Below are 26,291 nucleotides of genomic sequence, written 5' to 3'. Positions count from 1 at the left end.
TAAATAAGATGATTAAGTGCTTCACAGAAGTGGAATTTTTTTTTTATTCAGTCTTGTTCAATTAGAGGAATTAGTTTTGACTTTCAGTTTCAATAAAATGGCTTCACAAGCTAGTTTGGGGATGGAAAGCAGCTTCTCAACACAAAGAAATTGGTTAAAGAAAGAGCGAAAATAAAATTGAGATTATTCTTGCAATCCGATTAAAGGAGCCGTCCTGCTAGAAGGAGCATTTTCCCTGGAGCCAAATGGTTGTTGAAACATTTATGTACGTCTGGGCCGCAAGTGAGTCTGGCTCCTATCAGCTTATCATATAATGGGTTTTTGTGTGGCAGGGTTTTTTTTTCTGAAATTTTAAATTCACTGTCTTCTGACCTGGAATTGTTCAAAAGTACGTTTGAAAATGAAACTATGCTTAGTCTTCTGCAGGTGGCACATTTGTCATGCGGATGGGTTAATATCAATTGTTGTAAATGTTTAAACTTAACATGTTTGCTCATCGCTGCCTTTTTATTTACCTTGGTAGAATGTTGTTTTGTATCTTCAATACTTCTGATGTATAGATCAAATGGAAAGTGGATTAAAAATTACTTAGATGAAGAAGATAAGTTTTTAAGGATAAAGCAACTTAGTAAGATTTAAGACCACTGAAGAACAGTTTGTGTTCTTCAATTACAGGAGTTTCTAGGGAGCTTGTTGCTACTATGAAGAAATCATTCAATGTGAAAAAAGTATTTCCTTGCTGTATATGCTCCAGACAACATTGATGCACTGTCTTTAATAAGGAGTGTATAAGCTGTGTCATTTGCTGTTATAAACATATTGTGCAAATAAATGCTTGCATTGATCAAGAGGTTAAAAATAAAATCTTTGTGTAGCTAGCACGTGGGCAGCAATCTTGTGCCCTTTTTTTAGCTAGAAGCCTGTGATGTTCCAGCCAGAGAGCTAGGTTCTCATCCTGATGGTATTTAATTCCTCTGGCATTGTTTGCACTTCTCTGTTTCCAGTGGTTTAGAAGTATTGTCCAGCTAAATCATTTTTACAGTATGCTTAGGTTTGCTTCCATCAGGTTAATGGAATTTTTCAAAAGCAGGTAAAAAAGGCCAGACTTCTGTTATCGCGAGTTCAGCAGAAATTCAAGGGGAGAAAACACTGTTTAAAACTTGCCCAGTGAATTTACATGACTACTCATGCACTCATAAATGCGAGGGAAGGTTTGCGGTTGGGAAGAGTAATAGCATCTTAATAACAATGAATGGATTTAATAGGTGCCACAAATGGCATGGGTAATCTGCTGCTGATGTATACTAGTTTTGCTGTCACCCTGTTTTAAATTGGTGAGATTTTGAAAGAAACACAAGCGATTTAGGAGAGGAGCTTCCTTCTAAAAAATTAAAACCAGATGCTCTCCTTCCCTCAAGCCACTGGGGCTAAGCTGCTGAAGATGCTCCAGTCATTTGTTTCACTCTGAAACTGATGAAAGTAGCTTTCTGCATAAGGATTTATGAACAGTTAAGTCTGTAAGTTTTTTGTTTTGTCTTACCGTACTCCTGCTTCTAAATTGCTAAGGAACTTTTCCAAGATCCCCTACTATATTGCAAAACACATGTAGAAATTCTGCAGCTCCACGTTGTGCTCAACTACACTGTATCAATACTTAGAACTCTGCATTATTTGCCTGCAGCAGTAAACTAACAAAAATCAGCAGGGTGAGTCTACCTGAGTGGCTCTGTTTGGAGGCAGTGGCTGGCTAAGTGCTGAACCTGTTGGCTGATTTACTGTTGGTGTTGTGCCCCATGACCTGGTGTCACTGAGAAGGATCCTGTGCAAGCATACTTGAGATCTGTGTGAGGTGAGATGAAGAGACTATTTTAAGGTCTGTGTAGATTGGCGGTGATCTTCAGCCAGGGTTTCATTTCCACACTTGAGAAGCATGCAGCACCTCAGCCCTGACAGCAGCCCTGCAGCCGTGTTGAAGGATGAGAGGACTTGGCTCCTCCAGCTTTTTGGTTTGGGCAGCAGCTGATGTACCTGTTCAATCACTGAACATAGTGTTGGGTAGCACAGCTGCTTCCTTCATCTAGTTTTCCAAGTGATTTGCAGTAGGTTGCTGCTCCCCAAGCATTTTTATGTTGACTATCTTGTAAAAGGGAATGCCTGAAAACTAATGTTAAATGCTAGTTACAGCTTGTGGCATTAACGCTGTGTTGGGACCAAAGCTGACTTTCGTTGAACCCCAGGTGCTGTGACACAGCAAGTGTGAGTATCTAACAGCTGTACTGGGAGAATGAGTGTACTGGCCAGTTTGTCTAAGGCACAATTGTTTGTTGCGTGCTGGTTCTCAAGCCATGACAAGAGGAATTATCCTCTTCTGTCAGGTTCTGGGGGCTGAGGAGGGCATACCTTTTCTTCTTTGTTTGAAGGCATGGACCACATGCCCCAGACCCTGAACTCAGTGTGTTGGATGGACCAGGAGAGACAACCTATTGAGATCGCATCTTCTCACATTGGTGGCAGGTTTAGCTAGGAGAGAGATGTGAGGCAGGGAAGGAAAGTCTGCTGCTCTTTCCTTTGTCCTACCCTGCAGCTCCCTCCCCAGCTGTGTCCCAGGGCAGAAGGGAGACACCTGAGGAGTTTCAGACTCTGGCTCTGGGGGGCTGAGCATTGCTGAAGGCAGGGGATGATGGGGCTCACCAAGGTACCGTCAGTTCACGTGAGGCAGGACCTCCGCTCTGCCCTGCCACAGCCCTGCCGGCTGCCCACAGTGCTGCCTCACACAATGCCATTCCTGTCCCCAGGGCACACTGTGGTTATTGCAGCTCCTTCAGAGGAGGGCTGTGATGCCTGGCAGAGGACAGACAGACTGTAAACCTGACCATAAACCCAGGCAGCTTCGATGGCTTGGTATGTCTCTGTTCCTCCAGAGCAGGTTTCCTCCGCTCTCTCCCCATGTCCTCAGTGGCAAGGCAGGAATAGAAGGGGTGACCTGGTAAAACCAGCTGAGGCAGCCACCACCAGCTGCAGCTGGAAGCAGTTACTCTGTTTGGTACTCTTTAACTGTAGCTGTCACCACTTCAAGCAAGTGGAGGGAGAGGTGGTTTCCTTGTTTTTCAGCTAAGGGAGTTTAAAAATCATTGTTCTTGGCTCGGCACTCCATCACCTTGGCAGCCCTCTTCTCCTTGGCTGGCGGATGAGGGAGGGCGCTTGCTGTTAGGAAGAGACCCGACTGAAATCGGTCACTGCTGTGAAGCAAGGAGAGATGAGGGAGCGAGTGCAGGACTTATCTCTTGATTTCCATGGGTGCATGTTTCATCCCAGGTTTTCTCTAGAGGGGTTGCTTCTGCTTGGGAGGCACTGGGGTGGCTGCTGCCTTCACCCCCTGCTTCCCAGAGAGGAAGGTTTTGGTTATATGTATAGTGACGTGTCTGTCAGTACCCTGCTGCATGCCTTTCCCAGCAGGCGGCTTTCCCCTGTAGCTTGGAGGAGCTATAAGCAATGGTGGAAGTGAGCAATAGGTCTGTCTCATTGCTGGAGAAGGCAACTTGGAAATGGATGTGGGGTAAGACACAGGTGGAAACTTGGAGACTTGGGTGGGAACGGGAGCAAAGAGGAGGAAGCTGCTGGGAAGTAGCAACATTTGGAAGAATCAGCTTCATGATGTCCTATTACAGGAAAAAAAAAGTACTGAGGTGAAGCAAGAAGGGAGAAAGGCAGTCTAGCAAGAGCAGTAAAGACATCAGCTGTGTTTCTAAAAGTGAATATTTGGAATTTACTTTGCTATGCTGTGTTAGCATCCTGTGCAGTGCCACTCGTCTATTTGAATATGTGTGTCTTAATTCTTGATAAATACAAAGGGAAAAAAAATAAACCTATGGAGGGACAAGCAATTGAAGCAAGCTTTGAAAGAAAGAAGTGGTAGTGTTTATATTTAAACATTATCTTTCCTATCCTTGAAATGCTAGCACTTGAGGAAAAGGTGTGTGTGAAAAAAACCCCACTGTGTTCCACAGACGAAAGTGTTTGTGCAGCTTTGTAGAGCAGTTGTAATAGCACAGCTGGAGGAACTCCAGGGGAATGTGTAAAAGTCTGTGCGTAATTGGCACTGCCTTTTAAACATACAGTGGGAAGAAATGAGTGGACGCCACTAAATGAGAAAAAAAATAACCCAAATATTGGAATTTGATTTAAAAACAACTACTAGCTCAGTACAATCCTGTAAAAAAGGGAAAAAGGAGAAAAGAAAGAAAAAAGAAATGCAGTGGGTGGTAGTTTACTGCAGTCGTCTCAGTAACTGCATAAAGTGTATAATTTTCAGAATTAGTGGAATGCTGGCATAAAGGAAAGTTTCCTGAAAAGTTTCTGCTCTCATGGGAAGAGCAATTTCTTGAAAACAAGTGAGATACAAAGTGCTTGGCAGAAGGAACCTGCGGAGCCCATGAACATGCACTTCAGGCACGTCAGTGAGTCCACAGAGCCAGGGTGGCAGGACCTGGGGTCACTGAACAAACCAAAAGAGAAGGAAAAGGAAAGATCATTCATTTCATCCTTTTTTTAAAGCAAATATCGTTATAGTTTTTCCTTGTATTGTATGTTTTCATGGAAAGAAAAACTCACAGGGTTTTTTTCTTGTTTTCTGAAGGCGATCACACCCTTTTTCTATTGGATCCTGTCCTGGGTTCAGCGGTAGCAGTCATTTTTCTCCTTCTTAGTAGCTAGTGCAGTGCTATGTTTTCATATTTTGGCCTGGAAACAGTGCTGATAATGCTGATGTTTTTAGTTGCTGCTCAAATGTTTGGTCTGGCCGAGGACTTTATGAGCCTCATGCTCTGCCAGGGAGGAGCAGAAGCCGGGAGGAAGCAGAGATAGGACACCCGACCCAAACTAGCCAAAGAGGTATTCCATACCACAGCACGTCATGCCCAGGATGTAACGGGGAGTTACCCGGAAGGGCTGGGGGACTGCGGGGTTGGACAAGGTATCGGTCAGTGCTCGGTTGCGAGGAGTTGGGTGAGTTATCGGTCGGCTGGTGCTGAGGTGTTGTATTCTTTCCCCTTGTTATTTCCTTTATCATTATTATTATTGGTGGTAACAGCAGTGGTTTGTGTTATACCTTAGTTACTGGGCTGTTCTTATCTCAACCCGTGGGAGTTGCATTCTTTTCAATTCTCCTCTCTGTCCCTCCAGGAGCAGGGGGAGGGCAAGAAGGGGGGGAAGTGAGCGAACAAGTTTTGTGGTTGGGTTTAAACCATGACAGTTCTTTTTGGCGCCCAACATGGGGCACGAAGGGTTGAGATAACTACAGAGATGATCAGATTAATAGTCATCACAGTGCTGATTTATTGGCTCTCAAAGTCGTTTCTCTTGATCTCACAGTTTCAGAATGTAGTACATTACTTAGGGCTGGTATTCCCTGTGTTAGTGTTTATCAAGTATGGGGCTTGGGCTAAGGTTCTTGTTTCGCTGTACTTTATGGCAATGACTTGTAATACCGGCGGGATCTGGCAGCAGGGCGGGATGGACGTGGCCGTGGACTTGTACCGGGCCGTCCCGCTGCTCTGCACCGCCCTGGCCCTTGTCCTCGCCTCCGTCTTCGTGAGGCTGCGGGGAGCCGAGGGGGAGCGGCCCCGGGAGCCGGCGGCGGCCGAAGCGGCCCGGGAGAGCGGCCCCGGGGACCAGGCGGCGGCGGGAGCGGGGCCGGAGGCAGGAGGAAGGCGGCTGCTGAGCAGCAGGAGGAGGCGGCGAAGGAGCCGAGCCCCGCGGAGGAGCCGAGCCCCGCGGAGGAACCGAGCCTCGTGGCGGCCGAGAGCGTCCCCCGGCAGCCGCCCGCAGAGCCGCAGGAGGATGCAGGAGCCCAGGCAGCATTTCCCAGCACGGCAGAGGAGGAAGAGCTGCACCCGGGAAAAGAGAAGCTGGTGGTGGGAGAGCCGGCAAGCACGGCAGCTGCACCAGCCCCAGGGACAAGTGGATAGGAGGATGACCATGAGCCAGCAATGTGCTCTTGTGGCCAAGAAGGCAAATGGCATCTTAGGGTGCATTAGAAAGGGAGTGGTTAGTAGGTCAAGAGAGGTTCTCCTCCCCCTCTACTCAGCCTTGGTGAGGCCGCATCTGGAATATTGCGTCCAGTTCTGGGCCCCTCTGTTCAAGAAGGACAGGGAATTGCTTGAAGGAGTCCAGCGCAGAGCCACAAAGATGATTAAGGGAGTGGAACATCTCCCTTATGAGGAGAGGCTGAGGGAGCTGGGTCTCTTTAGTCTGCAAAAGAGGAGACTGAGGGGTGACCTCATCAATGTTTACAAATATGTGAAGGGTAGGTGTCAGGATGATGGAGCTAGGCTTTTTTCAGTGATATCCAGTGATAGGACAAGGGGCAATGGGTGTAAACTGGAACATAGGAAGTTCCACGTTAACATCAGGAAGAACTTCTTTACTGTAAGAGTGACAGAGCACTGGAACAGGTTGCCCAGGGGGGTTGTGGAGTCTCCTACACTGGAGATATTCAAGGCCCGCCTGGACAAGTTCCTGTGTGATGTACTGTAGGTTACCCTGCTCTTGCAGGGGGGTTGGACTAGATGATCTTTTGAGGTCCCTTCCAACCCTTGGGATTCTGTGATTCTGTGATTCTGTGACAAGCACAGCAGCATCATTGGAGAGTTCTGAAGGGTTTGAATGGCCTCTGGGTACCCTTGGGACCTGCCTGCTGGTTGTGATGGGGATCAGCGTGTTGGCACACACACAGAGGGTGTTCTACCCACGGCCATTTTGTCTGATCTCAGAAGTCAAGCAGAGTCGGGTTTGCTTCTTGTCTGGGGTTAGACAACAATATGGGAGGACCAAGAGGTCTTCCCCAAGGCTGGACAGTCATGAGTGGCAGGGTGTGTGGGACAGTATGAGCCAGTATTTAGTCCACTGGGCCCCTCCAGTGCTTTGGAAGCATCGGAGATGGAAGGCAGCTCTGTGGAGTCCCCAGCAATAAGCTGGAGAAACTGCTGAAGGGGAGGGTCAGTTATTTTGAGCCTGGTGGGCCATGACACCTCAGGCCATCCGGGCAGAGATGCAACATAGAGATGGACTCATGTTCGAGGGGTGGACTTAGCAATGGTCACTATTGACCAGGTTATTCACGAGTGTGAACACGGCACATAGCCTCTCCTGCTCTGAGAGACTGTTACAAGGGATGGAGCCTGACATCATGGACCAGATGGACTCAGCAGCTTTATAGCGACTGGTCCATGCACTAAGAGTGCACTGAGATAAGAGTGATGGTATATTGAAAATATGGGATCCGAGCATGACATGAATGGTATGGAATAAGGGGTGGTTAATGTCCTGGGTTCAGCAGTAGCAGTTATTTTTCTCCTTCTTAGTAGCTAGTGCAGTGCGGTGATTTGATTTTTTGGCCTGGAAACAGTGCTGATAATGCTGATGTTTTTAGTTGCTGCTCAAATGTTTGGTCTGGCCGAGGACTTTCTGAGCCTCATGCTCTGCCAGGGAGGAAGCAGAGACAGGACACCCGACCCAAACTAGCCAAAGAGGTATTCCATACCACAGCACGTCATGCCCAGGATGTAACGGGGAGTTTACCCGGAAGGGCTAGTTGACTGCGGGGTTGGAGGAGGTATCGGTCGGTACTTGGCTGGGGGGAGTGGGGCGAGTTATTGGTCGGCTGGTATTGAGGTGTTGTATTCTTTCCCCTTGTTATTTCCTTTATCATTATTATTACTGGTGGTAGCAGCAGTGATTTGTGTTATACCTTAGTTACTGGGCTGTTCTTATCTCAACCCATGGGAGTTGCATTCTTTTTGATTCTCTGTCCCTCCAGGAGCAGGGGGAGGTCAAGAAGGGGGGGAGTGAGCGAACGAGTTTTGTGGTTGGGTTTAAACCATGACAGATCCTCAGAAAAGTGTATTGTGAAGTACAGATGTTACCTTTTTTCTTTCCAGTTTGTTTATTACCCCTGTTATTACAGCATTGACGGATATGTTTTGGTCTGACTCCTCTGTGATGCCTTCTCTGGCAGGTGCTACTTTGGAGTACATCCCTCACGGCCAACTTGCAAACTCCCATTTAACTTCCAGTTTGCGATCACTGAAGTTGGAGCAGGACACTGTGACCGCACAGGAGGAAAGGAAGACTCCCCTGGTGGAGGCTGTTCGTGGGCGGAAGTCCTTTTCTTCTCAGGACAAAACTCTCGCTCCAATTAACCTGACAGATGACCAGCTTGCCTCTGGCCTCTATGGTAATAACTAGCTCGCATTCACCTTTCATCATGCTGAGGGAGTTTGAGTTTGAAATACAGTTAAAAGAGGTTTTCAGGGTTCTCAAAATTGTGAAATCAGGGAAAGATGTGGCTATGGGGAAATTCACAGAGCAAGACCCTGGTTAGTTTTTAAACGGCAGATTGTAGCACATCAGTGAAATGCCGTTTAGTGTCTTCATGAGAAAACTGTACTGAGAGAGAAGGGGTTAATAATTTTTTAAAACTTAAATTCAAATGTTATACATTTCTGATGCTTAAAGATTGGTTTAACAGTTGTTTCAGTGAATACTAAAGCCTAAAAGACCAGCTTTGATTGAATCTTCCCATGCTGTTGAGTAGGTTATTGTTAAATAGACTGTCTGTACTAATGTGTTAGTTCTGACAATGAGCATCTGTCATCTGACACCAAGAATTAAGATTTTAACAGAGCAGAGTAACCCATTTCAGCATTAGAAGTCTTTCACAGAGAAAAAACCGCAAACCCACAAAACAAATAAACATGTGTTTTCTTAGAGTTTTCTAAAGCATAAAGATTAGGAGCGTGTTGGAAGACTAGCTTTCTGTTTCTGGAGTTGGTTTTGGAAGTGTTCTTCTGTATTTCTAATGTGCATCTCACAACATGACTGCATGTATAAAAAGATCGGAAATCCCAGCTTCATAAATTAAACAGAAACCTGTTTGTCTAATGCTGCTGCAGTCAAAGCCAGCTACAGATTTGTACTGATATATGTGCTTTGTCTCCCTTTTCAACAGTATGTACTAATAATGAAAACACACTCAAATCTATCATGAAGAAAAGGGACGGGAAGAAGGATTTGAGCAACACCAAGAAGAACTTGCAGTTCGTCGGCATTAATGGCGGGTAAGAGTCATGCTTCCAGAATATCTGTTACTGTAGCCTTTTCACAGTGGGAAGGATAGGAGGAACCCAGGATCATATGGATAGCTTCTGCCTTTTCTAGATTTCTGCTAGATAAATACAGAAACTTTGCTACACAAATACAGAAAACAGTATGGAAAATTATCTTATTTAAAATATTACTTACCCTTAAAGAATGGTGCACATAACTAAAAAATAGTCTCACCAGATTGTTTTTACGTAGCTTTTCTAGCCCTTTCCTCAGATTATATTGTCTTTAGTACAAATGCATTGTGCAGTATATAGCCTAAATACCGCAATTACTTAATTTCATACATAGTGACTAAAAGTATTATTACTTACAATGGGGGAATGTTATCGCTCATCTAAATCACAGTTGTACATGAGAAGAATAAGCTTAGTTCATTAACTCATCAGCTGCTGAGGTTGGTGATGTAAGACAATTTATTAGAATCAGCATTGTCCAGATCACTTACATTGACGTAAAATACCAACGTGTTTTGGATTGTCACAGGAAAATATGTTAAAATTGTGGCTGTTACCTTTACATAGGTTTGTTAGCTTTCCTCCTTATATCTGCCTAGTAAGGTAAAACAAATTACTCTGAACAAAGTAATATTATTTTGGAGCTAAGGCAAGGTCGGACAGAGTGTTAGAGTTCTGTTTAAAAAAGGTTGTTCTCCCACTACACACTGTGCACATAAAAATCAGTGTTAGCTGGCACTGACACTGAGTTCAGTAAGTAGAAAAGGTCTCTTGAGTAGAAAACAGCAGGACTAAGCCTTGGCAAGATGTTTTTCAACTTGCACCAGCGCAAGTGGGTACCAACCACTGCTGAACACCACTGAGCAAACACCCTGCCCCTACCCAATCTCTCCCCAGGTACGAGACGACATCCAGCGATGATTCCAGCTCTGAGGAGAGCTCCTCCTCAGATTCAGAGGAGGAGTGTGAGGGCCACGAGTATCCACACAGCCGGCACACAGAGGAGGGGCAACCAGCGCCCCGTGCTCCCGAAGTTTGCACCATGGGGCCAGAGAAGGAGAGCACCTCCCAAGAGTGTGAGGCCGAAGAGGTGGAAATCAGGGAGAGGTAGGCTGCTAACCCTCTCCCAAGTGCCTCTGAGGCTGTTGCACTGCCTCGTTGCTTGGGGTAGACCATGGGCTATGCCAGTACTGGTTGAGAAAGCACCAGCCCCATCACTGCTTGCCTGCTGCCCACTTCCCTCCTCCTTAAGCAGGTAACCAGATGTGGGTTTGTGCTAAAACAACCATGTGTGAGCAGGGAGGTGTCAGAGGGTGTCCTTTCCAGTGGCTGGCCCCAGCAGCTTTAAATGGCCCAGTTATAGGAAGATACAGATGGCTCTCTCCAGGCAGAGGCTGTCACAGATCAGAAACAGCACTCATCTGGGAGCAGGCAATGCCTGATCTGTAAAACAGTAAGTAAGCAAATGGGCCTTGAACCGTGCACACCAGGTCAGCAGCCTGCTGGAAGTGCATCTTGCATTTGCACCTTCCGTATCATCTCAGCCATGGCTGGTGCTGCTCAATAAGACAGTGGGGTACCAGTAGCAAGGAGCTCATCCAGCTCTGAGGTCATATACTTCATACGAGGTCATATACTTCATACGAGATCATATACTATGAAGGGGGCCTATAGGGATTCTGGGGAGGGACTCTTCATTAGGGACTGTAGTGACAGGACAAGGGGTAACGGGTTAAAACTTAAACAGGGGAAGTTTAGATTGGATATAAGGAAGAAATTCTTTACTGTAAGGGTGGTGAGGCACTGGAATCGGTTGCCCAGGGAGGTTGTGAGTGCTCCATCTCTGGCAGTGTTCAAGTCCAGGCTGGATGAAGCCTTGAGTGAGATGGTTTAGTGTGAGGTGTCCCTGCCATGGCAGGGGGTTTGGAACTAGATGATCTTAAGGTCCTTTCCAACCCTAACTGTTGTATGATACACTTTAGGGCTGCTGTCATACCACTGGTTCAACATTTCATGTCTAAGTTATTTTTCACATTGATGGTAATGATCTGTGTGGGGTAGCATATGACAGGCAAGGCATTTTTCTTTTGTGCATGGAAAGCAGTAGTGTGGTGAGTTTTTACTGATTCTTGATAAGTGAACGGACTAATGAAAATATGAACAAAGGTAATGAAGGGATATTATACTGGGTTTGCTAAATGTTTACAAGTGTGTTAGCTTAGAAAATTATGCAAGTGGAATTATAGCAGTAAAACAGCTAGGACAAACTTAATATGTCATGTGTCACTGGACATAAACTTATCAAACTTACCTGTAATTATCAATTGCTAAATAAAAGAGATGCAGAAATTAATAATTAAGAGCTATTCATAGGCCTTGGAGCTGTGAGTTTTGAAGTGCCCTGAGCCTTATTTATACAGTACTGTAGGATGGCCTGTTATTTTACAGGTGGCATAAAAAGATGGTTAATTTCTCAAAGGAGCTATCTGTATTTACCTTAGCAAGAGGTGAGTGTGAGGAGGAGCAGCAGGACAGTTTAGATAGCCACGTATACCCGAGGAGCATGTTCTTTGCAAGCTGGCTGCCCCGGCAATGTCCTCCAAGGGGAGGAGGCAGGTCACACAGCCATGTGGGACTGAGCGTGGCCATGAAACAGTGGAGCATTTCATTGCTCTGGAAGCAGTATAGCTGGCTTGTAACACTGGAGGGCTAAAATGCCTGCCATCCACACATGAGTATGTTAGCCTCTCTGTTTCTTGGGAGATTTTTCCAGGAAAGTTGCCATTATTTATGGCAGATTGTAGGCAGAGATGGTTGGCCGCAGCCTGGTGTTGGCATGGGCATGGGCCTTCTCATTTTCAGCTTTTCCTTGAGTTTTGAAATTTGTGATAGAAAGGGGGCAGAAGTGAAAACATGAAGGAGGACTGAGGAAAGAGATTGAATTTCCAGAGTGGAAGGGATGAAAAAGGCTGGTTCCAGTGAGCAGGAGCTGGCAGGAGGCACTGACTGTGCCCTTTCCCACTAGTTAATTTCCATCAGAACTATCATTATTTCTTCAAGTTAATCAGGTAATCAAAGCACTGGGTATGTAATACATGCTCTGCAGTCATACAGCAGTAGGTGAGAATTTCCACTAGAAGCGTTGCCAAGTCTAAAGCATAGAAGTGATGTGTCGCCTTCTCTCTGTTCCCACTGCACCTCCTTGGTACATCTCCGCTCGCTGTGGAGTTAGTCCCTGTGGAGAAGAGCTGCCAGAGCAGCTTCTGCATTGCAGCAGCTGATGGCTTGCCTGGAAACATTCACTCCCACACATCTTTCAGAAGCGTGAACGCTTCTATGCTGAAACATAAAGAGAAAAATTGAAACATGCCATGTATTTTGCTGTCTTCCTCAGATACGAACTAAGTGAAAAGATGCTTTCTGCCTGTCACCTGCTGAGAAACAACATTGACGACCCCAAGGCATTGACCAACAAAGATGTGGTAAGCAGTGCAAGGCAAAATTCTCTCTGAGCTGTAACAGGAAAACTTCAAGGAGCTTAACTTGTGGTTTTGCAGGACCAGCACTGCAGCGTCTAGACAGAAGAGCATTTCATCTTTCCTGGAAAAGTCACAAAGTGCTTTTTCTATCAGGAGACTTCTTTCGCAAAAGCGTACTTGTGCTTTGTGTGCTGGGGTGTTGTCATCCCAAGGCACACACGTAAAAATAATAACATAGAAGTCCAGTCTCTGCATTCCTGTGTTATTTTTGTAAGTGCTGCTTTAGCATGGGTTGGGCAGCTCTCATTAAGAGACTGTACAGGGGTGAGGAGCCTGCTTATTCCTATGACAAAAGCTCAAGAGTCTGTTCTTAAACTGAAAGTGCTCTGTCTCCTGAGCACAGGAATACTGTTTCTGACTCAATACACTGGCAGCTTTTATCAGTGCAGCAGGGAGTAAGGCGGATTAGGTGTTATATTCAGTCTCAAGAAATAAGGTTGGGTTTGCTTCATGTAGGAATTGCCTATATGGCTCATATAGGACTTACCTGTGCTACATTGTGAAGGCAATCTGAAATCAAAGGAGCACTGCCTATTGGTATGAAACTGAATTCTGTATTTGTTACAGTTGTGTGGTGATGTAAAGGCAACAATCCAGTGCCAGTCTCCTCTACCATGGAGCATCTGCAGCTTCTTAAAGACAATAATATTGTCTGTAATACACAGACAGTAATATTGTCTGTGTCCAGTTCTGACATTTGTGGTCCAGGAATGTTTTGAAAGTTTTTCTAATACGGTTGTGAAAGGTAGTTTTTAATCCTGTTTCAGCCCTTCGGGAGTGTAGTTTAGGCATTTAAACAACTAACTCTTCAGGTCCAGTTGGAGTTGATAGTGTCAAAAATGGCATAACCATCTGATAATATCTCCCTTGGAAGTGAAATTTGAATGTACATTTTTCTTTCTTGTGCTTAAAATGTTTGCTAGTGCAAGCTTTGCTTTGTAACTGGAAACTGCAGACTAATCATCTCTTGTTTTCTGTCTGTGATAAAGAAGTCTCATCCAAAAAAGCCAGGGATCTGTATAAATTGTCCCAACTTCTTCCAACATACTCAGCTCTTGTAGCTGCTGTTTACATCAGAAAGGGCTGCAGACTGCTTCTTTTGGGATGCAATGGATTTCTTGAATTAAAAAAGTGTACCGGTTACTTAATAATAATGCATGTGATGCTGTGACTAAAAATAATTTCATAGTAAATAATTTCTTAGGCACTTAGTAGTGCCTAAAATAAAAAACTATATCTATACTGTGCCATTTTATGACCACTTTCATGTTTCAGCTCTTTGTGATTGCAAGACACATGGTCTCAACTCAAATGGTTGGACCTTGTGAGTTTTTATTGAAGTAGTAGTGATGTAGAATATTCTGTGTATATATGTATGTAGTACAGCTATATATGTAGTATCAATGTATGTAGTATATACTTCTTTTACCAGACATGGGCCCCCTCTAGAGCTACTGGTACAGGTCCTCTATGCTTTCCCCAAAGGCTAGAGAAATGTGCTGTCTTCTCTGCAAATTGTCCTTGAACTTACACCCCACTTTGCAGGAAGGGGTTTATGAGAAGAGAAGGCAGACGTGGTAATTCCAGGTTAGAGAAATTGTCTCAGGTCAGAACTAAACAGTGACTGCAGGAGCTTCCTTGGCTCACAGCTAAATCCACTCCCAACAGGCAGTTACCTGGCCAAAGAGGCTCTTACCCCTCCACACTCAGTGATGGAATCGCAGAATCACAGAATACTTAAGTTTGGAAAGGATCTTAAGATCATCAGCTTCCAACCCCCTTGCCATTGGCAGGGATGCCTCACACTAGACCATGTTACCCAAGGCTTTGTCCAACCTGCCAGGGGTAGAGCATTTACCACTTCTATTTGCAACCCATTCCAGTGCCTCACCACCCTCACAGTAAATAACTTCTTCCTTATATCTAATCTAAACTTCCCCTATCTAAGTTTAAACCCATTATCTCTTGTCCTATCACTACAGTCCCTACTGAAGTAGTCCCATTCTGATACCCTTGTAGGCCCCCTTCAGATACTGGAAGGCTGCTATGAGGTCTCCATGCAGCCTTTTCTTCTCCAGGCTGAACAGCCCCAACTTGCTCAGCCTGACTTCATATGGGAGATGCTCCAATCCCCTGATCATCCTCGTGGCCCTTCTCTGGACTTGTTCCAACAGTTCCATGTCCTTTTTATGTTGAGGACACCAGAACTGCACACAATACTGCAGGTGAGGTCTCATGAAAGCAGAGTAGAGGGGCAGGATCACCTCCTTTGACCAACTGGTCACGCAGCCCAGGATACAGTTGGCTTTCTGGGCTGTGAGCACACACTGCAGCCGGCTCATGTTCATTTTCCCATTGACCAACACCCCAAGTCCTTCTCCGCAGGGCTGCTCTGAATCTCTTCTGCCCAACCTGTACCTTCCTGTATGTCCCATAGGTCAGATTTCCTTGACTTGTAATTGTTCTCACTGCTCATGTTTGAAACAATTTCAGCCCAATCTTTCATGTCATTCAGTATTAGGCCAGACAACGTAATCCAGCTGTTGCCTTCATGGTGCTAGGCAGTGAGAAGGGACTGCATCACATGCAATGGAACTTACAAATCTGTTTATTCAGCCCAAAACAGTATTTGCCTTTTTCATTACAATGTGATGTTGGCTCAGCTTCAGCTTGTGATCTTCTGTACTGCCCAGCTGTTCTTCAGAACTGCAGTCCAGATAGTTCTTCATGCATTTGATAACTCATGCTTTGGAATTGGTCCTAATTGACTTAGCATGCTGCTGGTTTAAGCCCCCAAGAAACATGCATTCCCACTGCTATTAGTCTTGGTTTATCAGTGATTTATAAACTTAGCCAAGTACTTCATGGAGATAGTTCACCAGTATTTGGTGCCCTTGGAGTAATCTCATCCTAAAGTACTGCATCCTCAGAGGTGAACCATTCTTGAAAATGAGATTAAATGAGAGGAGGTAAACAACTAGTGTTTTAAAGAGGGGTTTAGTCAGAGGGTTTAGCTTCAATCTGTACAACTTGTTTGTGAGCTAAATGCTTTCTTCCCACATTTGACTAAAAAAGGCTTGACCTCCTGCATGGATGACTTGTGGAATGGAAAATCCTTTAAATAGATTGCCCATATGTAAATTTTTCTGTCTTGGTTTTGGCAGAGGTTTTGTTTAAATACTATCCAGCATGAGTGGTTTCGTGTCTCAAGTCAGAAGTCAGCTGTCCCTGAAATGGTTGGAGACTACATAACTGCTTTTGAAGAGATTTCTCCTGCTGTCCTCAGACATATCATCAATATGGCAGATGGAAATGGAAACACAGCTCTGCATTACAGCGTCTCACATTCTAACTTTGAAATTGTAAAGTTGCTTCTGGATGCAAGTAGGTTGACTTGTTTGCATCGTTTTTTTATTATTTTTGTGTTTTTCAGTCCTCGTGGGTGAAATTCGTGATAAGCAAAAAGTCAAGTTTGGGCTTCCTCCAGCAGCTGTTCTGTTAATGGTTACATGGTGTCTCACTTGTGTACTCTAGAATCCTTGTTTTAGTGCTAGCTTTGGAGGTGGTGGTGGTGATGGCTCTTGAAGAACTTCCAAAAACACTCAAGTAAATTATATACAGAGTTGACCAGTGCTTGGGACAGATGGGTGGATCCTGACTCTTGCACTGTAGTCCAAATTCAGCAGCACCAGTGTCCAGCAGTTTTCACTGGAGGCAGCAGAGCTGCTGCAGAGCCAAAGGTGGGAGGATACTGGTGGAGGAAGACTGAGGTATAGACATCCATGTTAAACACTCAAACTAGACTAGCTTTATCTTACTAAAGCAATACAGAAGCTTTTTCTAGCCACAATCTTGACATGTCTCTGCTGCTTTCCTGAAACTGGAGCAATATGGCATTCTGGCACATAGGAGCATTTTCCTGATCCATGAGCAATGTGGTGATGTTTCATGTGGTTGCTTTTGTTGTTGATCTTTCTCTCAATCACCTTGTCATGCAGGTGCAGAGAGGGTAGTGGCAGAGGGGAGACTACAGACTCTCTGCTCTTTTCCACATGCACTAAGACAGAAGGTGTCACATTTTGGAGCTGGTCCCAGGCAGGATGTGCTATGTGTGGGCCTTGTTTTGCTCACTAACTGAAGTTTCTTTCTCTAATCTAGTTGGTCATGAAGCTTTAATTAGTCAACGGACATGGCTGGGGTGGTAAGCCTAGCAATATTTATAAATCCAGAAGGGGAGCATCAGGTAAACAAGGATATTTATTATACAAATCTCAAGTTTCATAACACAGCACATCTGTCACACATGCCGAGACTTCTGTGCAGGAAAGCAAGCACTTTGAAATCTCTGATCCTGTTTGAAGGCAGCCAGTTGGGAAGAGTGAGTCATGGCAGGGGAATGCAGGGAATGTCAGGAACAGAGTGAAATGCAGCAGGCTGGCTCTTCGGCACAGTGGTGGGAAGGCTTCCCTGGCCGTCTCAGGGTAGCATGAGTATGCTCATTTGTTGCTTCAAATCAGGACTCCTGTAGCTTACAGCAGCTGGTATATTCCTATGTACACAGAGGGTTTTGACTGTAAAATCCAGAACCATGACTAGTGCCAGGTATGCAGGAGCACATTGCACATGACAGCACTTAGGAAATATTTATGAACAGGCAAATTCCCTCAGGTTTTAACAGTCCTCCTCTGGATCATGTCTAAGTGGTCAGTCACTGTTTGCAATGTGTTTATATCACAGGCAGATTTTTGGTCCAAGATCTCTGTGTCTGTGCATCCACTGGGAAGAACAAAATGCTCCTCTGTATCACCATGCAGTGTTACCAAGAGGACATATAGAAAAACAGCTTCGCTCATTAGCCATACAGAAAAAGAGTCAAAATGTGACCTCAGAAAACACAGCTCTGCTGAAGTAGTCTAGTCAGGGGAGGAGAGCATCACTTCAAATAAATGCTCATTAATCATGAAGTAATGCATGTGGCAGTGTCATGTTTGGTGGCTTCAATGGCTTCACAGTAGTAACTTCCGAAAGCAGAGTTGGTCTAGTGGTTGGCAATAAATTTAAAGAGTTTCCTGAAACATTTTTGCTTGTTAAGGTATCTCTGGTGCAGTTTAACTCCCAAGTCTAGAGGTAATGTTGAGTCTTTGCTTTCAAATACGATGAGCACATGCTGCCTCGTGAACTGATAAGCCCTGCTGGATTTCTGCAGAATATTAGGAACAGAGACATACTGGGAGTTAGACTTGAACGAAAAGGAGAACTCTTGTCAGTTGCTTGCACTAGTCAGAGGACTTCACTGTAGTTGTTCCCGGAGTCCTTTTGTTCACAGATACTCTGTAGAGCTGAAAACAATCTTTAATTGAAAGGGTTTTTTCTGCAGCCCCAAAACGTGTTGAAGTACATTTGCAGATCTTTAAAACAACACCAATGACAGGAAAATGTTTGTGCTGAGGAGAAACAGCTTTTTCCACTGACCATGTTGCTGGGCCTTTTTTGTTTTGCAGCGTGGATCCCGTCAGGAGAGGAGCTTAAGACTCTCCTGATGGTATTCGTGGGACCCCGGGACCCCATTGCTCATGTCAAATTTCAGACCACTTTCTCATACAAAAGAAAAAAAATGCACAAAGAAAGCCCTAAATGATGATGTATAAGATGGCTATGTGCTCTTCTTTGTGTTGCATGCATAGAAGAGAACCCTTTTCTTTCTCAGGCTCAAGAGCATCGCTGTTTATTTTTTCTCTTCCCCACTTTCCCTTGAATTGCTTCCATTATGACAGCAATTGCTCCTTTTTATAGGCTGTCTACTAACAGTTTATTCAGTTCATTAGCACAATCACTGCTTTTCAGGTTTCTGCTTTCCAAAAAATTATCTCATCCCTCTGCAGATGTCTGTAATGTAAATCATCAGAACAAGGCTGGCTATACCCCCATCATGCTTGCTGCGCTTGCAGCTGTGGAAGCAGAGAAGGACATGAGGATAGTGGAGGAACTGTTCAGCTGCGGAGACGTGAATGCTAAAGCCAGCCAGGTCAGTCAAACGGTTCACAAGACACCATTTGCACTCCGGTGTCTTTTTGTCTTTGTTTCCGTGCTCTCATCCCTGCTCCATTGGTTCAGCTTTTGTACTTGTCTACTTTCACCCTCTGCAGTCTTTGATGTTTATGTGGTTTTGATGTATGTGGTTTTGATTCATGTAAAAAATGGAGCTTTGGAAAAACAGTTGAGCTTCGGGTCTGGATCTCTTCTAAAAATGAGGATTGAATATTATGTGAAAGAACCATTATTGAGTTTTGGGATGCATTTACAAATTCTGCACCATTTAGCTTCTTCAGGGGAACTCCAGATGTTTGGAAATGGATACGCTATCTTCCACTAATTTAATAAATAGCTGTGTGAATATGGGATAGATTGTGTGTAAAAGATATTTAAATAATAGCAAGCAGGGCCTTGACTGTGCTATATAAAATAACAATTTTATTATTTTTTTTCCCCAGAAGAAGCACTGCCAAAAAAATAAGTATGCATGCTTTGCCACTGATTATCTGTGTAGTTATTTCATTCTCCTCTTCCTTCCACGCAGGCTGGTCAGACTGCACTGATGCTAGCTGTAAGTCATGGGCGGATAGACATGGTTAGAGCTTTACTGGCCTGTGGTGCAGATGTCAATATCCAGGACGACGAGGGCTCGACAGCTCTGATGTGTGCTAGTGAACACGGACACGTAGAGATTGTCAAACTTCTGCTGGCTCAGCCTGGGTGTAATGGCACTCTGGAGGACAATGTGAGTCACCTTTCCAAATGGTGCTTCATCAGACAGCTTCTCCACTCCAGAATGTGTTTCTAATTCAGGTTTTCTTTATTCAGTGGAGAATTGCTGAAATCTTGTTACATGAATCTCTGACTCACAGTGCCAAAGTACCAAGTGCATGCTGCTCTGCTTAGTGGTAGCAAAAGGTGTGATTATTTGGCTAGTATCTTTGCTTTGTTAACAGACTTACCCAGTAGCAATTTCTATGGTTAGCTGTAGGTGTGCAGGAACTGGAACAGAAAATAACATTTTCTAGCTCATGGTGAAACATCTTTTCTTCTCATATTCCTTCCCTTGTTCTCAGAAGTCTTCCAGTTTTCAGTTAGAACCTTATCTGGTGACTTCACAACCTTGCTGTGTTGCTTTTCGTTGGCCATGGCAAACATCAACTCTACAGTTCTCTTCATAGGATGTTCACACAGTGTCTTCATCATGACTTATTTAGAGTACTGGTTTGGTCTCAGTCATGAAGCCACTTGTCCTGACAGTAAACAGATACAGGTTGTAACTTCAGTGGCACGTGAGACACTCACATTTCTTGTTTACAGGCACTGCCAGCAGACAATTTGATCTGTAGACTTCTTAAGCTGCAAAATACTGACTTAGCCGATTTCTTACCAGTAGTATGTTCTCATTAACAACATGACTTCTTGGGTGCATCTTCCTACTGCTTTACTCACTGAGCACTGAAATGGAGTCTGTGTTTGGGATTTGGGAGAGCAGAGGGTGGCTGTTTGTTGAAGCTGTTGCAGAGGGGCACAGACATCATTTCTGTTCATTCACTCATCTGCTGCAGGAGGAGGCTCAGTTGCCTGGTGGTTCTACCAATGTGTAACTGCTAGCTTGAATGTAAGGAGGCCTCAGTATAACAAATACTTTTAGGGGCATTCTAGGTTACTGCAGCCTGGATGCTGTTAGCACTGTTATTCAACAAGTCAATAATTAAAGTCTTTATGGAAAATGACAATTATTCCTACAGGCAGTTTGATACTGTTTCCAAGCACAGCTTGTCTGCTGCTTATTTATTTTATAATGGGTTTGTCTGTGCTGTGAGATTAAGAGATTTTTAGCATTCCTCTAGCTATTCTGAATGTGACAGTGATGCTTTTGCAGTCAGCATGATCAGTAGTAAGCTCAGCTAAATTCTACTGATGTATGCCACTCTGACAGTGATTCAGCCACCTGTCTTTAAGAAGTTGCCTTTTCCTGTTGTTGACTGTGGAGCATTTGTTGTTTGTGCATTATATTGCACTGGACTGAACAACTCTTTTAGATCCCTGTCTGCTCAGGATGATTAGTACAGACTATGTACAATTGTGCCTGTAGTCTCATAAGAAGATTTTCCACTTCAATGCTGTCCATTGTGTCCCACACTGGAAAAAGGATTTTCAGTTTCCTTAAACTGGTGCTGCCTTCTCCAGTACCAGTGCTACAGCAGTGCAAGAAAATGTGTTCCATTCAGACAGCCAATGTAAGAGGTGATCCCTATGAAAGGGCATTTCAAATACTGGCATTATTGTGGAAACTTCGTGCAGAAGAGGCAAAAGTCAGGCTGTGGAGCAGCAAGCCAGAGATTCACATCACAGGTTATCGTATTACAGGTTATCAAATCTACGTCCTTCTGGACCAAACACGAGATAATGGGAAAACAACAGGTCAATAAATTAACCTTTCAGCAAAAGCACTCTTTATTTCTAGCAGCCTCAACAACTATGGTTTCTAAAAGCAATAATATCTTTTGAGAAACAAAAGTGTCAGTACTTGATCAGGAATGTTCATTTGTTTGTAGTTAGACTTCCATCAAGGAGCATTTGGAACTATGAATGCAACTGTTCTTAGTGTTAACAGGAGCTATAACACAACAATTATCATTGTAAAACAGCAATTATAATGATATTTGATTAGTATTTGTCCCTCCTTTATCTTCTCTTCCACTCGTTACTGACATTGCAGTTTCTTTCAGACAGCCCAGTCTTACTGAAATCACTGGTCTTACACAGCTCTGCATGTATCGGTGTTGTCATAATGGCATTCTCATTCTTTCTCAACAATGACCAAGAGATCATTTCTCTCACTGAGAGAAATTGAGGCCTCTGACACTTGGACTGCCTCATAAAACAGCAGTGCAAGGCTTACTGTCACTTAATTTTAATAAAGGAAATTAATCAAGACTCTGAACTAACCCAACTCTGTTGGAGTAGTAGGGTCTCCATAACTTCCCTTCTCTGTGGGCTGATGGGGCTTTTAAGGTCTGTTAATGCACACATGCACTAATTCTCTTACTTCTTCCTTTCTTCTCTCAGGATGGCAGCACAGCACTTTCAATAGCCCTGGAAGCTGGACATAAAGACATAGCTGTTCTCCTTTATGCCCATGTCAACTTCTCCAAAACCCAGTCACCGGTTAGTACACAGCCTCCTACAGTTTATGTATTAACTTGCTACTCCTGAACATAATAGTAAAATATAAACAAAAAATTAACCCTCCAGCAGCTGTACAGCAGAACAGCATGTGACATTTCAAGTCTATTCACAGGATTATTTTTATGCTGGTAAGTGAAAATGTGTATTTTTAAATACGGGTCACTGCAGAAGGCTGAACCCTGGCTGAAGGATACCTCCTCCTCCCCTTTATCCAGGGGTATATATAGCTCACGAGCACGGTTCACTGACTCTGGCTGTTATGCAGAGCTGCTGTTGCATCTCTGTAAGGCTAATGATTGACCTGGTCACCAAAATACAGCTGTTTCTGGAGGTAATAGGTATTCTGGCAACTCTCTACCTGCTCTCCGAGCGCTGAATCACTGTCCTGTAAACTGCTGCTGTCACTGTCTAAACAACATGCAGTCTCAGTTAGACTGTATGATAGCTGGTACTGTTTGTCCTAAAATGAAAAAAAGAAAAAAAAGGGAAAAAAAAAGAAAGAAAAAAAGCTTAATCTGTGCAATTAAAGGCAAGGGACTGAACAGAGTTCTTGCAAGTGTACTTATTTGGCTGGCTGAAATAATTTCCCTTTGATTAATTGTTCGTTCCTCTTTTCTAGGGCACTCCTAGGCTTAGCAGAAGGACATCTCCTGGTCCCACCCACAGAGCCACGTTTGAGTAGTAGTGCATGAATATCTGTAAAAATCTCTATGCCATCTTTAAGCTGCTAAATGTTACTGTTTTACTGAGACAGATACTGAATGTAATTGTCTTGTGCCTGAACTCACCAGCAAAGTGAAAGCAGAGATCTAGTGCTAAAAGTAGAACACTGTAAACTTGAAGCAAGCATATAAGTTAAGTAGTGCTCAGCTGAGAACCCTAGCCAGAACTGTTGTTTTGTTCACCTACTTGTCTTTCTATACACTGGCATAAATCCTGGTTTTCTTTGCTATAGATTATCCTTTCCTGTGTTATGTGCAACTATGACTTGTAAAGCTATCCATGCAGGGGTGTCCCGGTGGCTTATTTTTAATCATTCTAAAATGTATTTACTGTGCCTAGATTTTATTACAGTACCCTGTTCATAAATTTCATTCCAACACGATTTTGATGTTTTCAGTTACTCTGAAATTCAGAAGTTGCATTTGCTTATATAGTCAGCTCCGTGGATCTTGAGCTGGTGGGTGAGTGGGTAGGTGTTGGGGATAGCGCCCTTCATCAGGTCTGAAGTTCACTAAATGAGTTGTTTTCTAATTGGGGATAATGTATAACTTTTTGTATGAAAGATACTAGTATCTATAAAATTAACTCGCACAGTATTTTCAACATTTTATATTCCTTAATAATTAAAAACTACATGAAGAATTACATGTCCTGTTACCATATTTTTATTAACTGTGTCAGTCTATAATCTCCATACATGTTTATTGGAGAGTAAAATTAGAGGTACCAGCTGTATATTCCCCTTGAGTGGAACTGAGTGTAGCTCTTGGTGCGTATTTATGGAATGCTATTACCTTGTCACATTCACTTTAGTCATGTGTATTGAAATGTTTGAAGTGCCTTAGACTCTTGCCATATTTTCAGAATAAAATTTCATTATGCTGTTTTACTCCTCTCCTGTTTTACATGTGATTTGTCATCATCCAGAAATGCTGCAAATTACAACTGCAGCAGCAAAGTGGGTTAGATTGCTAAGTCAGGGAAGGGAGGACCGGATGGTTCAAGCCTTTGGGGCTGCTGATATGAGCAGCATCAGTGCCCAAACTAGCTTTTTCCTGCTGACTGTCAGAGTAAAAAGCTTTGCCCAAGATGATCTGCATTCGCTAGTCTTTCACATGATGCAAAGGTTGGACCCTTGCTGTTTGAGAGAGAAGTGGCTTTTCTCTTGACTGCAAGGATCACGGGAAGGCACTGAAGGATGGTGTTCAGGCAGCTTGCTTGAACTGTAGTAAAAACCATTGAGCTTTATGTTGCAAACCAATCATGGCAGCTTGGTGAAGGGGGTGCTTTTTACATGGCATTAGAGCAAGTCCTAAGCTAGTCTGTATCCTTGTCAGTTCAGACCTACCAGACGAGGCAGAGAAACACATCGCAGTGCCTTCCTTCAAGAGACCAAAACACTTCTGTTCTTTTATGTCCCTTTTCTTTCCCTCCCTATGTCCTTATCAAACAGTTTTTCCTATTTTTGAAATAGGGGGCCACTGAAGCCATCCCCATCCCATTTGACCTACATGGACTTGATGGCTTGTGCGGCATGAAGTTTCCGTGAGCTCTGACAGTGCTGGGGAGTGTCCCAGAGCAAAGGGCAGGTGAAGTCTAACTGCTGGGCGGCACATGTCTTAACGTAGTTGCACACAAGCATTCCTCCACCTTGAGGTCAGAGAGCCGTGACTGGTATTTTTTGGTTGGTACAGGACCCTGTCTCCCGCTCCACAAGTCAATGGGAGCTCTGTGTGTGATGGAAGGCCTGGGCACACAACTATCATAGAAGGGTTTAAAAAGTGGTCCAGTGGTTAAGGTGACTAACAACACAAGAAGAGTCATGTACAAGTGTACATTAATATTCCCCCCCATAGAGAATTGGTATATCAAACACCAACACATAAGGGGTTAAACTTTTCTGTGCGATTGCACTGATTTCTAACAGCCCTGACTGGCAGAATTCTGGGGAGGAATCTGACGTTCCCAACAGCATGCAAGAGTCAGGTTATGCAACTCAAAGTTCTTGGATTTATTTAGGTGCTGCTTTCCTGGTAAGCAAAAGGCTTAGCCCAGAACTCACCTCCTAGAGCTTTACAGAATGTTATACAAAGCTGTAGATTCTGCATTTCTGTGCAAGGTTCAGTTTCTTCCTGAAGGCTCATTGTCTTGTGTTAAAATGCCCAAGCAAAAGTGCACCCAGTTTTAGCTGTATGATAAAGTAAGGCATTTTGGTATGCCAAGTCAGGAAGATTGCCAAAAGCAACCAAATCCCTGGATGTGTTGGTGGATATCGATGAAAAGTACAGAATAATGACTACTTTATTGAAGTCCATCAATGTCATTTCTGGCCTAAAATCTTATTAGAGATTTCATGGATTGAGCTGTTACAGAAAAAAAAACAAACGGAGAAACATAAATTACTCCCCTTGGATGGCCTTCCTGTCTCCAAGAGGCTGACACCTGCAACATTGGAAATCAGGCCCTTCCCTAGGAAATAGTTAAGAGGTTCCCAAAAGCATTTGTATCCACCGATGCCCCCTGCAAGCCAAGTTTAATTCCACCTGCTAATGCTGGATAGGATTTATCACAGGTGCTGGGATTAAGCGGTATACCATGCATGCCAGGTTTGAACTGAGCTTCCCCCTACACACTCCCTGGCATTTGTTTTTCAGTTCAGATCAGATGATGGTTGACTCAGTATGTTCAAGCAGGTGAGTGTTGTCATCACCTTTGAACTCTGGCTGTCAGTGAATATATAAAAGCTCTGGCACCTTTTCAAGACTAAAATACAACACTCTCTTTTTTCAGTTACACTGTCATACACTGAGTGAAGCTGCCACTTAGAATCACCTGAAGAGGTAAAAGGCAAGTGTTACTGGAAACCCTTGTGGCACATTTTAAAATGATGGAAATTAGCCAACACAATATTGATCTAAACAACAATGACTGAAGAAGCCATTTTTGCAAGACGCACTTTCAGAGGTTTCATGTTGATACAGCTGGAAGAACTCAAGTTATGCCAGAAATAGCTTTTATATCTGTTTCTCCTGGTGTCCCATACTTCTGGCTGCAAAGTCTGGCTGCAAAGTCCAGTTCAGCCATGGTGTGTATAATGCAAGCCTTGGCGTCAGTCCCTGACACACAGGACTAGCTTTGTTTGCTGTGATGGAAGCGGCCCAAAGGCTACAGACATTCTCCTGCCTTTGAAAGCAGATCTGGCCAAAACATTGCTCACGCTCTTACTGCAGCTGCAAGCAACACTCTTCAGTGGGCTCTGTGTGCATGCAGGTCTGTAAATTTCATCTCTTCCTGCTTTTGTGCCTGCATCCAGGTACCTCAACTGAAAGCTTGCTTACCACAAGCATCTCCTCACTAAAAAGAGATGCTTTCAGATGTTCAGTTCACATGGGGATGCTTGGGGCTGCTACTGACAGCCTAGTATGGGGCAAGGGACTGAGGCACGAGGTTAAGCAGCGACGCTGGAAGACAAACAAGTTGGATTTGCATTAAACACTCACAGAAATAGTCACCGTGAGATTGGAGGAAAGGGGTACCCATCCTCTGGTTTGTTTCGTATTTCAACTGAGAACTGCAGAAGTATTAGCCTTCACTATTCACAGCCCAATGCAATGTCTAGGGAAGTCAATTAAAAAATTCCTGCCATTTCACTTTGGTTGTTGTGTCTCTGTGAGTGCACACA

The 26,291-nt window shown here is 44.0% G+C and overlaps 1 protein-coding gene across 4 annotated transcripts in view; it reads left to right on the top strand.

Moving 5' to 3' along the window:
- KANK1 (KN motif and ankyrin repeat domains 1) overlaps nt 1-23,503 on the top strand; it is a 33,408-nt gene extending 9,905 nt beyond the window's left edge. For all 4 annotated transcript variants that reach the window (XM_065661735.1, XM_065661734.1, XM_065661733.1 and 1 more), the window contains exons 3-11: nt 8,015-8,233; nt 9,008-9,116; nt 10,017-10,226; nt 12,514-12,601; nt 15,823-16,042; nt 18,541-18,683; nt 19,236-19,436; nt 21,767-21,865; nt 22,506-23,503. In XM_065661735.1, coding sequence (XP_065517807.1) covers nt 8,015-8,233; nt 9,008-9,116; nt 10,017-10,226; nt 12,514-12,601; nt 15,823-16,042; nt 18,541-18,683; nt 19,236-19,436; nt 21,767-21,865; nt 22,506-22,568 — 1,352 coding nt within the window. In that variant the 3' untranslated portion in view covers nt 22,569-23,503. The remainder of the gene's footprint in view (nt 1-8,014; nt 8,234-9,007; nt 9,117-10,016; nt 10,227-12,513; nt 12,602-15,822; nt 16,043-18,540; nt 18,684-19,235; nt 19,437-21,766; nt 21,866-22,505) is intronic.
- Nucleotides 23,504-26,291: the final 2,788 nt, after the last annotated feature.

The sequence above is a fragment of the Lathamus discolor genome, chromosome Z (genome assembly GCF_037157495.1).
Source record: "Lathamus discolor isolate bLatDis1 chromosome Z, bLatDis1.hap1, whole genome shotgun sequence".
Taxonomy (NCBI): domain Eukaryota; kingdom Metazoa; phylum Chordata; class Aves; order Psittaciformes; family Psittacidae; genus Lathamus; species Lathamus discolor.
Note: the sequence above shows the minus strand (reverse complement) of the source record. Positions and strands in the feature narration are given on the sequence as shown.